At 29.4% G+C, this 17,944-nt stretch overlaps 2 protein-coding genes across 2 annotated transcripts; one reads left to right on the forward strand and one right to left on the reverse strand.

Annotated features, from left to right (window-relative positions):
• Positions 1-935: 935 nt before the first annotated feature.
• LOC132946110 (heat shock protein 83-like) lies at positions 936-4,126 on the forward strand. Its single transcript, XM_061015950.1, has 3 exons — positions 936-1,096; positions 1,579-1,847; positions 1,926-4,126. The coding sequence occupies exons 2-3, from the start codon at positions 1,579-1,581 to the stop codon at positions 3,841-3,843; spliced, it is 2,187 nt and encodes a 728-aa protein (XP_060871933.1). The 5' UTR covers positions 936-1,096; the 3' UTR covers positions 3,844-4,126.
• A 6,437-nt stretch (positions 4,127-10,563) lies between these two features.
• Positions 10,564-12,838, reverse strand: LOC132947371 (DNA-directed RNA polymerase I subunit RPA12). The gene is made up of 4 exons (XM_061017640.1): positions 12,684-12,838; positions 11,900-12,037; positions 10,750-10,969; positions 10,564-10,661 (listed from the first exon to the last, which is right to left on the reverse strand). Exons 2-4 carry the CDS (start codon positions 12,021-12,023, stop codon positions 10,637-10,639), a joined length of 369 nt encoding a protein of 122 aa, XP_060873623.1. The 5' UTR covers positions 12,024-12,037; positions 12,684-12,838; the 3' UTR covers positions 10,564-10,636.
• Positions 12,839-17,944: the final 5,106 nt, after the last annotated feature.

Raw genomic sequence — 17,944 nt, forward strand, 5'->3', positions numbered from 1 at the left:
CTAAATAATTTGGACGCCGGTTAGACCTTAAACCACGATGGCGGACGATCTGTTTTCGAAATTGTAATCGTCATACGTTTTTCAGATCAACATTTAGGCTTTGGATCGATTTAGTGGGAAACTTTTTCGCGTTTCTGATCGAAATACGGTCTATATAATATTGGATTCGAAATAGTAGAAATTTCGTGCGATACGCCAGGTGAACGCCGCGTCCCGGCGAAATATAACGACAATTTGTCGTTTGAAATTTTACTGCAAGCCGGGACGAGCGAAATCGCTATATGCAGTCGATCATAAAATTTGAAAATTTTGTTAAATGATAAAAAAAAAAACCCATTCGGTTCGGAAACCATGTCAAAAAATACGATATGTGCAGATGATGTAGTTAAGTTAACGGAAACTGGAAACTCGCGTACGATAATAAATTATAATAACTATATAAGTGAACGGTTTAAGTTTATCTATATTATATTGACTATTAATCGCTGAAACTGTCAAAAAATCGGTCGGGAATGATAGAGAAAAAGTTCCAGTAATTTAACACGAAAAATTGACTGGCATATGAGAGAAAATGAATAGTCACCGCATCACTCTGTATACGGCAGGCGGCTCATAGAATGTTCTAGAAGATTCTCGACGTCCACCCGGCCGACGAAAAACGCAAGTCAGTGTGACGTTGGTCAAAACGCACCGTATTCTGGCAACCGCCGCGCCACCGTTTGCGCGTCCCAGTCCGCTGCGCATCGTTTGGTCGTTGCGCACCGGGCGGCCAGTGCACCGCATACGGCCCGGCACCGTTCGCTGTTCGCCATAACACGTGCGCGGTCGCACCGTCAGACGCGTCGGCTTTGACCAACGCGCTCCATCAAGCCGGTAGAACGTTCGCGAACCTTCGGCCCGGCGGCCACGGGAGGTTATAAATACCGGCCGCCGCCGTCGGTTTCTCGTCACTTTTGAGCTCGTTGTCAATCTCGAAGCACGCACGCTCTACGCCTGCGGTTCTACTTGCGATCATCACTGTTTGCCGGTTGCTGCTTGCAGTTTTTTTGTCCATTTTTTTTTGCGATCATCAATCCTATTATACACTCAATAAATCGTAAGTACTGATCATCTGTTGAATTTTTTTACAATATAATATTATTATAGGTGCTTATTATATTTTTCCGTGCGACCGATTTAATTGATTACGTGTTCTCGCTATTCATTAATTTTTTTTTTTTTATTAAATTCTCTTGGTAAACTACATAATTCATTTTTAATTTATTGAAAGTATTTTTATTTATTTAATTACCAAATACTTGAGTACTCTTTTTTGATTTTAAATCTACGCTGATAACTCTTGTTGAGATTTATTATAATTATAATTTATTACATTTATTAGGTATTTATTTTTAACTTAATTTAATTATGTATTCAACATTTCATCTCCATTATTCGCATTACACTGATTAATTAACGAATATTGCATACACATAGTTAGATTTATATACCTCATAAAAAAGTTTTCTAATATTGATAGGTAGGTACTGTTATATTATATAATTATATATACCTAATATTTTATACTATTAATTTTAGATGCCTGAAGACGTTACCATGACCGCAACTGAAGATGTTGAGACCTTCGCTTTCCAAGCCGAGATTGCTCAGCTTATGTCTCTCATCATCAACACCTTCTACTCCAACAAAGAAATCTTTTTGCGAGAATTGGTATCCAACTCTTCTGATGCATTGGACAAAATTCGTTATGAGTCATTGACTGATCCATCCAAATTGGAATCTGGCAAAGACTTACACATTAAAATCATCCCCAATGCGGAAGAAAAAACTTTGACCATTATTGACACGTAAGTATTTTTATTATTTATATAAATTAGTAGGCTTAAATATAAATAACTTTCCTGACCAAAATATTATTATTTTAGTGGTATCGGTATGACCAAAGCTGATCTAGTCAACAACTTGGGAACCATTGCCAAATCTGGTACCAAGGCTTTCATGGAAGCTTTACAAGCTGGAGCTGACATTTCCATGATTGGTCAATTTGGTGTGGGTTTCTATTCCGCCTATTTGGTAGCTGACAAGGTTACTGTTGTTTCCAAACACAACGATGATGAACAATACTTGTGGGAATCTGCTGCCGGAGGTTCGTTCACCATCCGTACTGATCCTGGTGAACCATTGGGCCGTGGTACCAAAATTGTCCTTCAAATCAAAGAAGACCAGGCTGAGTTCCTTCAACAAGAAAAAATTACCAGCATCATCAAGAAGCACTCTCAATTCATTGGCTACCCAATCAAATTAATCGTTGAGAATGAACGTACTAAAGAAGTTAGTGACGATGAAGCTGAAGAAGAAAAGAAGGAAGAAGTTGAAGGCGAAACAGAAGAAGACAAAAAACCCAAAATTGAGGATGTTGGTGAAGATGAAGACGAAGACAAAAAAGATGAGGACAAAGACAAGAAAAAGAAGAAGACCATTAAAGAAAAGTACTTGGATGAAGAGGTCTTGAACAAAACAAAACCAATCTGGACACGCAACCCTGATGATATCAGCCAAGATGAATATGGTGAATTCTACAAATCCTTGACCAATGACTGGGAAGATCATTTAGCTGTCAAACACTTCTCTGTGGAAGGACAACTTGAATTCAGAGCATTGTTGTTCATTCCCAAGCGTGCGCCTTATGATATGTTTGAGAACAAAAAGAAGAAGAACAACATTAAATTGTACGTTCGTCGTGTCTTCATCATGGACAACTGTGAAGACCTCATGCCAGAATACTTGAACTTCATCAAGGGTGTTGTTGACAGTGAAGATTTGCCGTTGAACATTTCCCGTGAAATGCTCCAACAAAACAAGATCTTAAAGGTCATCAGGAAGAACTTGGTTAAGAAATGTTTGGAATTGTTCGAGGAATTGGCTGAAGACAAGGATAACTACAAGAAATTGTACGAACAGTTCAGCAAGAACTTGAAACTTGGAATCCACGAAGATAGTCAAAACAGAAAGAAACTCTCAGACTTGTTGAGATTCCATTCCTCAGCCAGTGGTGATGAATCATGCTCCTTAAAGGAATATGTTGCACGTATGAAGCCAAATCAAACACACATTTACTACATCACTGGTGAAAGCCGTGAACAAGTATCCAACTCATCATTTGTTGAACGTGTTAAGAAACGTGGTTTTGAGGTTATTTACATGACTGAACCCATCGATGAATACGTCGTTCAACAAATGAAAGAATATGACGGCAAGAACTTGGTATCTGTCACCAAAGAAGGGTTAGACTTACCCGAAACTGATGAAGAAAAGAAGAAGCGTGAGGATGATCAATCCAGATTTGAAAAGTTGTGCAAAGTTGTTAAGGACATTTTGGACAAGAAAGTTGAAAAAGTTGTCATCAGTAACAGACTTGTTGAGTCTCCCTGTTGCATTGTCACATCACAATACGGTTGGACTGCCAACATGGAACGTATCATGAAGGCACAAGCACTCAGAGATTCATCTACCATGGGTTACATGTCTGCCAAAAAACACTTGGAAATCAACCCCGACCACCCGATCATTGAGACACTCAGACAAAAGGCTGAAGCTGATTCTAATGACAAAGCTGTCAGAGACTTGGTCATGCTTTTGTTCGAGACCAGCTTGTTGTCATCTGGTTTTGGACTTGAAGATCCACAAGTTCACGCTTCGAGAATCCACAGAATGATCAAATTGGGTTTGGGCATTGATGAAGATTTGCCAGTAGCCGAAGAAAAGTCCGCTGAAGTTGAAGCCTCCGAGCCTGTTATTGAAGCTGATGCTGAAGATTCTTCTCGTATGGAAGAAGTTGATTAAACTATTAAAAAGTGAATTTATTTTGAAAGAACATTTCCTATATTTTTTATTGTTAAATATTATTTTGAGACTGATTTGTCCATTCTTTTTTTTTTTCATTTTATTTCAAAATTCCAAAATTACTCTACATTGCAATTTATTTAAATCTGGTAGATTTGTATAATTATTAAATATTCAATGTACACATGTATGAGTTTGCTTGGAATATTCTAGTTGTATAAGGTGTTTACGAGTTTTACAAATAATAAATATACATGGAATAAAATTTTGTATATAAACTGAACTCATTGGATTTTTATCATTACCTTTTAATTTTTATTAATCCCTTTCATATTATATATAATAAACAATTTGTTTGTGAATAGGACTTGAATGTAGTTAAAACATCCTTTCTGTTCAAATTTAAACAGATATTGGAAATATGGTGAACACAATAATTGGTATAGATAATAATTATTCAATTATTTATAGTTTGTGGTAATATGAGTTTTGGAACAATTTGTTTAGCTCCAATCGATTTTTTTGAAATCTAATGGTACTTTAAAAAAAAGTTCCCAAACTCCTAATGGAAATTATATTCAAAAGACTTGAAAATACCTGATTTTATAATAAGTTATAAAATAAGGCAGTGATTACACAGTTTGTAGTCCTTGGCGCTGTCGCTCCGCTCCGCAAATCGAAATATCCCCCGACTTGCTATGCAACACCACCTCGAGTAGGTCACAGGGTAAGTTATGTCGTAGTATATGTGCAGTGATTACACAGTTTGCGGCACTCATCGTTGGCTTCTCGGCCAAACCTGAGAGTCGAGTCCCTCGCTCGGCATAACAAAGTATAGTGTTCCGCGCATTGGTATAAACGTAAAAACTTTGGAAGGCCATAACATTGAAACTATGTCTGAGCGACTTTTTTAAAGTAACATTAAAAAAAGCATACTAAAACACATTTTGCAAATAAAAAATTTCTAAAAATCGCTTGGAAGCTAAACTAGAATTATGCCAGAGTTTCTTGTGATTCTTATAGTTTTTGTAAGACAATTTATTGTAACTAAAGTTTTGATGTTTTAATTAATGAATTCCATCGTTCTTCATTTAAGTTAAACACCTGATCATCTACAACTGTAAACATTAAACAATGAAGTGAATAAAATTCACCTTGACATATTATGTTACATTTTTTATTGTGTCAATATTCATTATTGGTAAAAGCTACAAAGATAATTCAATCTTTATGTATTTGTATACAAAATTACAAAAACCATTTAAATTAAGTATTTAATAAATAAAAATACAAGCAGTATAATAGATTCACATTTGACTAGTAGCTTTACATTTTAATGCTAGCCTACCACTTACCAAGTACTATGAACATTAATAATTATATACACTTTTTTAGAATTTTGTTTATTTTAACTCTGTATTAATACAAATTTTGATTTTTATACTGAAACATGAGAAAACCCAATAACAAACGGGTAAACAGTGTAATATAATATGAGTAGTCTTATTTTATACATTTGATTTATGAATTATATATAATTAGTGATTACTATAGTTATTTACATAACGGGTACTTAATAAAGTATTTAAATAGATGAGTTCAAAACATTTTTTTTTATGAACTAATATAATTCACGGTACATTGTAAAATTTACATTTATCGTACTTAAGAGGATGTCGCATCCGCATGTGCTGTTTCCGTCTTACAAATGTACAACATAGCAAAAACTGTGCGGGACAACTTTTATTTTTCTGTGTTTGTAGTAGTGGCTCCAAAATTTCTGAACATATAGGGTGGAAATTTTTCTATGCAACAGCGTGCCCATATTTTAGATAACACAAATACAATGAAAGTTGTTTGCTTCTGAACATTTGGGTTTTTTGTCTTTTTCATTTGCTCTTATAAAACACGATTGGATAGTGCTATTAAAAAAAAAAGCACGCTGTTGCACGGATAAAGTTCTTCTTTACGTGTTGTGAAAATTTGGTAGTTAGTTCTACAACAAAATTTGGTGCTGCGATAAATGTTATCCCACGCAAAACAGTTTTTGCCATGTTGTACATTTGTAAGACGGAGACAACACATGCGGGTGTGACATCCTCTTGAGATAGAAAGTATATTTAGTCATGATTTTAACCACAGTTAGTAATTTGTTTTGGAATACAATACAAAATAAATTATTGAAGAGTAACATGACCACCGTAAAAATCTCTATGTATAAAACTGCATTAAATTTTTATAAAATTATTAATGCGAAACAGAATGAAAAAGGTGGGCAAGTGGATGTCGTTCTGCTGTACTGTAGGTTACAAGTGGGTCACTGTATAATGGATGGTATTAAATTTGAATTCAATGATATATCATTGTATAAGAAAAACGATTCTGAGTGGAGACGATATGTCAGTCTAGGTATAAGACATATTATACACTTATCTATGGTATTAAAAAAAAAATTGACCTATAATAAATTCCAAATTAATCATATCACAATATCCATTAGGTACATATAACGCGTTATACATCAACAACAAACCGTGATACTATCATCATAATATATCGATGAAAATATTACAAATTAGAAGTTTCAAGTGCCCACGAATAATATTATACAATCACAACAAAATAACTAAAATAGTTATTCTAGGTTTTTATGTAATTTCGTCCAAATTTGAACTTAAAATGACTATACAAATAAACTGTGCTTGTGTATTTTTTAGATTTTTTGGTAACCGAATTATCTATTTACATGGAATCTTGTTTTAAATTTTCAATCCTTAGCTATAAAAACTGAACATTTTATAATTTATTAATTACAATGGTTGATAATTTTCGAGATTTTGATAAATTCTGTCCAAATTTGATCTTTAAATGCTTATAAAAAAAAACTGTGCCTATGTATTTTCAATATTTTTCAACTGCTATTGTAAAAATATATCAGGAGTCTTGTATTAAATTTTTACACTTTTTGGCCCAACAGATAAAACTTTATTGATATTTATAGAAAAAAAAACTAAAAAAATTGAAAACTGAAAATGCCCGTAAACAGCTCAAAAAGTGTCAAAATATTTTCAAAATTGTATCGTGTATAGGAAATGCTAATATAAACATTCAGTGAAATTTTCATGTATCTACAGTTATTCGTTTTTGAATTACAAGAAAATAAGGAAATCGGTACATGAGAAATCGAGTGAATATCTAATGTTGTAAAAATATGAATTTAAAACGCTCATAAAAATTTAATTTGACTTTCTTGTAGAAATTTTTTTTTTGATAAAGTTAGACAAACTTATGAGGAATCTTGTATTAGATTTTAAAATCTTAGATTTAAAAAGAAAATTTTTTATGAATTTCTAACTCAAAATAATTTGCAAATTTTCGTGATTTTTCCGTATTTTTTCAAGATTTGAACTTTAAACGTGTATAAAAAAAAACTGTGACTAAGGATTTTTAATTTTTTTCATCTGCCTTTGAAACAATAACCTAGGAGCCTTCTATTAAATTTTCAAGCTTTTTTACCCAACAAATAAAATTTTATTGATATTTATAGAAAAAAAATTTAAAAAAACTGAAAACTGACAATGTCCGTAAACAGTTCAAAAAAAGTCAAATTATTTTCAAAATTGTATTGTGTATAGAAAATGCAAATATAAACAACCAGTGAAAATTTCATGCATCTACGGTCATTTGTTTTAGAGTTATACCAATAACCAAAATCGATTTTGTTAAAAATCGATTTTGCGTAAAAATTCCCGTTTTTTCTTAATTTTTCTTTTGTTTTTCACATCGCTTTTGAAAACTACTGGGAAATTAAAATTTTGACCTCCCCAATGCACCAACGATATTCACTTTCCCATCGAACAAGATACTGAAGTCGAAAATCGAAGCATTATTTCGACTACTTATCGTGTACACAGACACAAAAATAAAAAAATAAAAAAAAAAAATAAAAAAAAAAATAAAAAAAAAAAAAAATAAAAAAAAAAACACACATCATTGTAAAATCAATACATTCATCGTTTCACTCAGAATCTAAAATGAACTATACAGAATGTTGGTTATTTTTCCTATAATATACCACTCTAGCACATTATAGTTGAACATATTATAAACAACAGTTATATAGTTATAATTAAATATCAAATATTATTATACCTATCAATGAATTTGTTTTAAATTCCTTGATTTTTTTTTTATGTTAATTAATAATTTTCATCGATGTTGATTATTTATATCAAACCATATTGACACGGATATTTTCAATGGTAAGAGTTATAGAAAGAAATAATATATATGTATGTACATACAGATATCAAAGTGTTGTTTTAATTTTATCGATTTTTATAAATCGATATATGGTACATATAATAAAAAAATACCTGCGATGGGGGTTTTAATAACACACAAATATTCCCCCCCCCCCCCTGTGTATGCCACTGCATACTGATATGCTAATTATTTTAGACTGTTTAATTAGCAGTTGAAAAATATTAGACAACATTTTAGGAGTGTTGTGGATATCGTAATATGCCAAACATTAAGAGAAAACATTGGTAGAGCCTAGATTACTATTTAAACGTTGAGATGAATAGTGGCCCGTTGTTTATGGACCAAGTAACTTTTTCGAGTTAACTGTTGTATGTACACGCCCGCCACACCCGCATGTGTTCTCTCAGTCTTACAAACGCATAACATAGCAAATTGTACGCTCGGAAGATCACTTCTAGCTCTGTTAGTTTTTACAATTAGAGTGAATTGACTTCTTATAAAATTTAAAAGTAAGATTATCTAGTGAATCTTATAGGTGTTTTTTATATTTTAATTGTAAAGCAAGTTATTAGTATTTTAAAATGCACAGACAATTTAGGTACAATTTTAACAGTTCATAAATTGCTTTAAACTTAAAATCTTAAAAAAATTATGAAGTTCACTAGATAATCTTACCTTTAAATTTTATAAAAGGTCGATTCACTTTAATTTTTTAACTAATATAGCTAAACATGATCTGCCGTCTGCAGAGCATACAATTTGATATGTAATACGTTTGTAAGACAGAGAGAACACTGGGCGCTACACCCCCTCTTAACATTATAATGTTTGTATATAGTATACTTAAAATTATAAAAATATTTTCAGTCACTTTAAATAATACTTATTTAGTTGAATTTTAGAATTATTAAGTTGTCATTTTTATTGTTATTTAAGCCATGACAACTGATGATATCTTGGTCATTGGCATACGTTAATAATTACAGTTAGGATATCATATGCTAAAAAGATGTATTATTTATACCTATTCTTAATTCTAAGTTTGTAACATTTTTATGAGTTGATTTATTTGTAATCTTGGATCTTTTTGGCTGTTGGCTGTAATTTCTACATAACATCACATCATGTTTCATATTAATTTATAAAATTAGGTTTTTTTTTATATGTTATCGATTTGGGTAAATTTAAGATCACTAAAATTATTCTGGAGTTATTTCTTCATTACTGTCATTTAAATCCAAATAAAAATATGTATTATACCTAGTTATTACAAAAATCGCTTAACTATTTTAATATCTAATAACCAGATATACCAAAGCTATCTAATATTTGTATTAATTACTAATTTGTTCAATAATAACAATACCCGTTGATTAATATGGTCACTGTACTCTATATTTTTCTAAACATTTAGAATTTATAGATAATAAGAAATCGATACATTTTTTTTAATTCCTATTTATGGAAATAAATAAAAAATTTAATATTTTTTGATGATGTGTTGAGTTGTAGAAATATATTAATCATTAAAATATAGGTATGCGATAAAGTTGGAAATATGTTTCTATTTCTTAGTAAAATATAAAATATTTTTGTGCCTTCAATGTTTTGAATTTGGACTAATATTCTGAATTCAGTTTACAGAATAAATATAAAGCTATCTTGTTGTATGCGCTCTACCCCAGATTGCGGTCTACCTGCGAACACGGGACACTTGTTATAATGTTATATGCGCTCTACTATGCAATTTACATCTTTATTATCGTGATAATAAAGATTAGGACTCTCTTTTCCTGCATCATATAATTTTTGATCGTATATTTAGTCGTTGATCCTATAGAAAACGGGGCAAGAAACTACGGAAGACGGCTTGATGGGCCATGGGTATTCGGCTTGTGTGACAACAACGAAGGAAGGTATTTTGTTGTCCAAAAAAGGGATAAAACGATTTTGCACGAAATTATACAGAGAGGTTATTGTTGGGTCTTCAATACATTCCGATAGCTGGTCAGGATATAATGGACTCTCGGAACACGGGTACAACCACTACGTTGTAAATCATATCGAAAATTTTGTATAAATATCAAAGGCAGGCACATACCCAAAGGATTGAAAGTTTATGGCGGCCTCTGAGGCTAAAAATTATGAAAAATATGTGTGATACAATTCCAGATTTGCTTCATTGCTCCAGATCTTCATTAAAACCACCTTAACATCATCCCACTTATTATGAGAATATATTGTCTAAAATCTTAATATAATTGTAGAGTGGCAAGACACGGTAGAGCGCATACTCCAGTCGCAATGTTGCCGGTAGAGCGCATACGACAAGATAGCCAAATATAATTGTAAAGTGTGTACTGAGTACTCATTATTTTAATCAAAAATGTTTAAGTAGCTTTTATATCATTATATTTAATTTTAGTTTTTAGAATATATTAGATAAAACAAATGTTTAAAAATAAGAATAACTTTATTCAACTTGATTGTTATGTACAAAAATGTATTCTCCGCTTTTGAGATTGTTTTAAGAGTTTTCCGATTCCGTGAACCTGCAAACAAGAAAAATAAACTGAATTAAATCACAAACCATAAATGTACGTAATAAATATTTTTAAGACAGGTGATAGTAGCCCTTACTTGCATTTGAGACAAGTGTAAAACACGGTTTGTCCTTCATCAGCTGATCTTAATTGCACAGCAGCATAGGACATCTGGTTGTGACCACATAGACCACATCTTCTCTCGGCAATTGGGCCATCATCTGCATCATTTTTGTTATATTCAGTTTTTACAACATTATCGATATCTTCTACAGAGTTCAAAATAATGTTGTATTCAGCTACAGCATTTCCATAAACTGTAACAAAGAATAACAACAAATGAATGCTTGATAATCATTAATAATTTGTTTAATCGTGGTTTGGTCCTTTCTACACAATACTAATTTTATAATACGTGAGTGCAGGTAACAAATAAGCCGAGAAAGGTAAAAAATACCTTTAAGCTTTGGTTTCCTATTTGCAAGACTTTAGAGTTAACCAATGATTTAAAAAGTTTAGTTATTATTCAATTATTCGTATATATTAGGAGTTAAGTTTATTAATACCATTTTTAAAGTTGTAATTAAATATGTCATGACTACGTACTACAGACTCTAGTTATAAGTTATAACAACTAAAAAAGGAAAAATATGCACAAAAAAATTAATATTCATATAAAAATCTAAAAATATAAACTTTTTACTAAAATTGATGAAATATGAAAATATACATTTTTAATTTTCAATTTTTAAACTCACCATTGTATAGCTTTGGATTTTTAGCATAGTCTGATATAAATCGAAAGTATATAGAACAATATGCAACTCCTACAACTTCTGAGCCCTAGTCATGACTAATGACAGTCAGTTTGGATAAGAACATCATATAAATAGTTGTGAGAAGAATAATTGTCATTATTGCTAATTAATATAATTAGAAAAAATATATATTTTATAATTTATATTGAATAATTCCAGGAGGAATATAATATACATAGAATGTTTTAAATTTTTAACAAACTAATATCATCAAAATTCTACTTGTCGTGGTATGTAAGAAAGCGGCATACAATTTGAGGGCTTATACATAATATAAATAAATTATTCCAGAAATGTGTGATAAATAATAAAGCATTTTTTTTTTTTTTGTGAATTAATGTTGAAATTTCTATTTATAATCTTATATATAGCACAAATATTATTAATTTATGATTATTAAAAATAAAAATATTACCGTTGTTAACTTACTTTCTGGCCCAAAAACAGTTTTACACGAATAACACTTGATAAATTCTTCCATACTCAACGAAGGTAATATTGAACCACATTTAGAACAAAATCCTGGATACGATTCAATGTCGTTTGACTCCATTTGTCTTATTTTGTCTATAACAGGATTGAAATCAAATTAAATATAATGATAATTTGAAGCAAGATATTAAAACTATTTCATGAAAAACTTATATATCATGCGTTCTTGACACTATTCTTTACTTCAATCATGCATTTACTCAAATTCTGATTTTTGGAATTCTTAATTATATGCAGAGACCATGTGTTCAAACATTTTGATTTTTATGCAATCGAATGAGTGTTTTATGGCAACTAGCAATACACTTCTTTTTTTTTTAATGAAATCCAACTTTTTTGCTGTAAATTGTTAGTTAGGTAAGTAAATGTTGTTTTTAAATGTTGATGTATTTATATAAATCGAAATTTGAATGAGCACTGAGTTATTAATCTGCAAGTACTAAGAATAATAGGCTTAAAATAACTAGGGCCCAAATATTAGGTATAGAAATTAATAGGTTAATAACATTTTATTTACAATTAACATATTCTTTAGTTATGCAGTATTGTATTATTATACTCTAGAAGTTCACAGACAAGGGAAGTTAATTAAACAGTAATTGTAAATTGTAATGTTATGCTTTTACGTACTAATAGATGGAAGTTGTGCTTAACTATATAGGAAGTAATTTATCAATCATAACAATTAAGTATAAGCTAACTCTAAAGTCTAAATACTCACCACTCGGCTCGAAAATCACAATAGGTACGGCTCGATACTTAAATTAAATTTAGACGCGTGTATAATGTATTAGTGTTTGAAATTGCCCGAATTGGGTGTCGAAAATTCCAAAATCCAATGCATTAATGTTATGTCTGTGAAGTTACTAAGTTAGCTCCCGGACGTTTAGCGCTTATCAATTCTGATAAGGAAGGTAACCGTGTTCCTGCATACTCTATTGCCTATTCTTGTCTTACAAGGAGTTTTAATAAAAATATTTATTTTTCAGATATAATTCAAGATGGATGAATAATAAATATTATTATTATTGAAATTATAATATTATTAAATATTAATAAGTTATATTAATGCAATTAAGACAAATAGAATCTATTAAGCACGTTTTTTAACAACCTAATTTAAAAAAAATGATTAAGATTAGAAAATATAACATGGTGAAACATTTTAAAGTATTTTACTATTCCAAAGTAGTACCAATAATACCATAAAAAATTATTATTTTACAAATATCACCTAATATACACCTTATAATGTTAATTTAGGTATCAATAGAGTGCAGTAATAACGGGATGATAAAAATATTGAAAAATATTGTATGAAAATAAAAATACAAATCCCTATACAATTATTAAAAACAAGTGATTAGATCGTCTTCAGGTGCAATAAAAATAGTCAATTCAAATCAGCTATACGGACAAAGTTTATATTATCCAGAAACAACCCACCAACGATCTATAATATTCTACAAAACTAATTTAACATTTTGGTAAACAGGGTCAACAATGGGAAATGAGCTTAAACTTAGGTATCTAAATGTCACCCAGTATAATTAAATCATACTATAAGTACCAATAAACTTGATTCTATTTATTTATGTGTTAAAGACGTCGCATTATGATCATAAATTATCAAACTATTACAAATAGGCAATAGCTTTTAAAAAATTACCTTTAGTAGGTATTCTTGGAATCACTTAATAATAACAAACCTTTTTTATTTCAATTTTTTTTCCCAATACTACCAATACACGTAAAGTAGCGGCTATATCATTACTTGTTCACTATCCTAATAAAAGGAAATTACAAATAACAATCCTCCTTAATAATTAGAAGTTGCATGAAGCATAGAAGCATGAACACCAAAATTAATTTATAGTTTATTATTAATTGAAAAGGCATCAGATAAAGATTCCACATTTGCACTTTTCTAAGATAGCACACGGTAGACTTGAGCTCTAAAAAATTAATACGATATCAACCATCCGATGTTTACGAATTACGATTTATGCTGCTGCGAGGTGTACTTGTGACGGCTTTTTCAAAACGAACTAAATGTATATATTCAAAACCTTTTGTACTTGAACATGTACATTGTACATTGCACATTGTACCAACATAGATTCAAAATTATAAGTATATTTTTTAAGGCTTTTTTGGCGTGGATTCCAAATATATATGTTTTCGAAACCATTTGAAATCGAAAGGGCATTCAATAATGATTCATAATATGTACATATTCAAGTGCGGCACGTGGTGGACTTGAGCTCCAGAAAAAAAAATACGATTTTAACTATACGATGTTTACGATACTTTTTTTTTTTTTTACTTAACTTACACCACATTGTTTTTTTTTGTTTTAATTACTTACTAATTCTTTTTCTTCTCTCTATTATTAAGTTAGTATAAGTTATGCATCTTATATATATTGTATATGTTTTTATACTGTTATCTATGTACTTCCTGTCTGTTATTTTGTAAAAGCCGTCTGGCGTTGATTATAATAAATAAATAAATATTTCGGCTACGCGGTGTACTAAGGAGCGATTTTTCGGCATGAACACTAATTATTATGTTTTTGAAACCATTTTTAATCGAAAGGGCATTTAATAAAGATAAATTATGTTGAACATATTATTACATATAAGGTCATAATAATATAATATATCTACATATTTTTTGATTATTAGTTATTACAACTGTCATGTCTATTTTTAACATAATACTGGTCATTGCAATTTGTATGATTTCTTTGAACGATTATTATTTTTATTTTTAAGTTTTTATATTTTATGGCATATACTTATTTAATAAGGTTAATTATTATTATACAATTATGATTTTTTGTTTTATAATAATCTGTATAGTGTAGGTTACTTTATTTTTTCACTGTCGGTGTTTACATGAACCCAATTTTACCTTTTTTTAATTTCCTGGCGGTGTTTATACTAAAAAAAGGTTCTCATGGCGGAGTTTACATGCGCTCACTCTATAGTATATTACCATATTTGTATTCTGTGTCGTTGTACGTTTAATCATTTATTAGAAAATTTAACTTAATATTGGATTATACATTAATTATATACAATAAGATGCAAGAACACTGCATTATTTAATTAAAATGCAAACAATGATATTTGTTTCTATGTATTATGCAGTTATATATCTGTTTAATTATACTGGCAATGATGACTAGGTGATACTCTGCCCATTTGTGGTTAATATACTAAAATATGTATTTACTGATAAAATAATCTAACAGATATAATATTCTATAAGACTATAGTTGTATACATTTATTCATTGTTAATTAAAATATATATATATTATTTATATTATGTATATAGAATTATAGAAAAATATTGAAGTACATAAATAGCATTACAAAATGAAATATCTCTATTAAACATATTTCAGTTTTAATAGTTTAATTATTAGTTTACATTTTAATACTAACTAATCCTTAATCTTATATTTACAATGGTGGATTAGAACGTTTACTCAGTCCAATCATGTATGATTTGGATCTTTTTAATTTCTAGATTAGAAACAATATTTAATTATAAAACGTGTATTCCTTATTTTTAACAGCAAATAACAACTAGTAACATTAAAAAGAAAAAAAAAACAATTATAATATAATACTTATGTTTATGTATCAACCCTAAATAAATAATTAGATTTTAGTTATAAGTTCATGTAGGTATATTAAATTATAATACAATTAAACTCAATCGGCATAGTAGTCAGTAGATACATACAAATAATATAATATAGGCTATAGGTAGCTGATAACATACAACTACGAAATAAAATTATAAATATAAATAAATATACATATATTTGTTTTTCTTATGCATTATATTACAGATTTGTTTTGACATTGAAAAGTGTAAAACTGCAAACCATTTAGGTATAATAATAATTATCATAAACTATTTAAAATGTAATACGTTATTGAATTATTGTAATAGTATAATGTATAATGTATGTATATAATATAATATTGTATTGGGGAGAACGTGAGCGAGGTAGCTCGGCTTTCCCCCACGTTTCAAAAAAAAGAGTATGATTGTATAATATTGTAATTGTAAAAAATTATGATTTTGTAAAAGTAATAATGTATAATGTATAAATGTATAAATCGTGTACCTATAATATAAAAAAATTTGCGATTCCTGGAAAAAAAGAAACAAATACAAATAGATTAAAATCTGAGTTTTAGAACTTTTTTTTATAAATCCTTAATTAAAATTATATTTAAATATTTTTTTACGCCATCACACCTATTTTAAACCATAAAATGTCAAGTTTTGCACAGACGAACAGTTTTGTCGGAACTCGTAAGTCATTAGCCTTATGGGTCGTAATATTTTATCTATGTTTGGTATGTTTTAGCCTTTTAGGTATTGATTTGGGAACGTTTAGTACCTACTTCAGTTGCGAATTTGTAAACGTATCTGTATGTAATCCCATGTATGTGTTATGTTCGGTTTTTGATTTTAATACAATTTTCAAAACTAAAAATGTAGAGTGCCTGTCTACGGATTACGATACGCCGTGAAGACACATAGGTAAGGGCTTTATATATTGTGAATTTCTCAGTTGTATTTTCATAATATCTGAAATTTTTGACGACGTATTAAGAGCTTATAGGATAGGTTTCATGGCATATTTTAGAGAAAAACGTATTTAAGGATTACTATACAATATAAATTGGAATAAACTGTAAGTACAGAAATTCAAAGTTAATTATAGAAACACATTCCGTATTTCTAATACATTTATTTTGTATTTTTAATGATGGAATATGTAGTATTAAATATATATATATATATATGTATAATAAAATAATATTTTAGTCGTCGTTTTTAATATTAAAGTAATTTTACCTATTATCTCATTGGTTTTTAGCTGGGTAGTTATAAATGTATGCAATATAAAAACGTGAAAATACCTATAGGCTATATTATAATTCGCTTTTATAGTTGAATTAATGAAAGCTCAATAATGTACCCTAATATTTCAAAAACCACAAAACTGTGTTGGAAAATACGTGTAACATCAATTTAGGACGTTTAAAACAGAAACAATAATTCGTTTCAGTGGCGGAACTACGATCATTGAGGCCCGTGGATACAATATTTTTGGAGGCCCTATATCTGTAATTTAAATTTCTAAACATTTGGCTGTTTATTTGTATGCAATAAAAAAAAATATATTTATAGTAAATTAATAATTTATTTAATTATAATTTCGGAAACAGTAATAATAATATTTTATTTACATTGATAATGATTTTTTTCTGCTACGGTCTTGAGCAAACGTCTTTACCAATAACGATAAGTCCAATTTTTTAGCACGCTCATTTTCTATTGAAATCATCGCAAGACCACTAAGCCGTGTTTGGGACATTGTGCTTCTTAAATAATTTTTAATTAGTTTAAGTTTTGAGAATGTCCTTTCTGCACTCGCCACAGTAACCGGTAATGTAAGGAACAAGTAAAATGCCGTTAATAAGTCAAGGAAACTAGTAATAAAATTATTATTTTCAATTATTAGTAATTTAGTCATATCAACAACGCTGTTACAAGACTTAAGTTCAGAAGCAAACAGACACTTAAATAAAGCCTCCATGGCGCCATTAAAAATATGAACAAAATGTATAATATATTATTATAATAATAAGTGACAATCGCGTTCAGGACAATATTAATATATAATAATATAACGTGACGATTTGCGAACACGGTATAATAATAAGATTGTCGATACTCGATATGGGATTTCGCGTTCACGATATATTTAAGAAAAGTAATATGGCAACTCACGTGATTGTACCAACTACTTATCATCAAATTTTAAATTATAATGTTATTTAATTTTCTTTAAAATTTAATATATTATGTAGATGAAATATATAAATATGTTCAAAACCATTAGTTTTAATAATTATTAATATTAAATTTCTAGTATTTACGTAAC

This window comes from Metopolophium dirhodum, chromosome 6 (genome assembly GCF_019925205.1).
Source record: "Metopolophium dirhodum isolate CAU chromosome 6, ASM1992520v1, whole genome shotgun sequence".
Taxonomy (NCBI): domain Eukaryota; kingdom Metazoa; phylum Arthropoda; class Insecta; order Hemiptera; family Aphididae; genus Metopolophium; species Metopolophium dirhodum.

What these genes read in the sequence shown, in the direction of transcription:
- LOC132946110 (XM_061015950.1), top strand. Translation starts at nt 1,579, where the DNA reads ATGCCTGAAGACGTTACCATGACCGCAACTGAAGATGTTGAGACCTTC. An exon ending in ACTTTGACCATTATTGACAC is followed by an intron (nt 1,848 to 1,925) that starts GTAAGTATTTTT and finishes TTATTATTTTAG; the next exon opens with TGGTATCGGTATGACCAAAG.
- LOC132947371 (XM_061017640.1), bottom strand. Translation starts at nt 12,023, where the DNA reads ATGGAGTCAAACGACATTGAATCGTATCCAGGATTTTGTTCTAAATGT. An exon ending in AACTGTTTTTGGGCCAGAAA is followed by an intron (nt 10,970 to 11,899) that starts GTAAGTTAACAA and finishes TCTTTGTTACAG; the next exon opens with TTTATGGAAATGCTGTAGCT. An exon ending in TACACTTGTCTCAAATGCAA is followed by an intron (nt 10,662 to 10,749) that starts GTAAGGGCTACT and finishes TCTTGTTTGCAG; the next exon opens with GTTCACGGAATCGGAAAACT.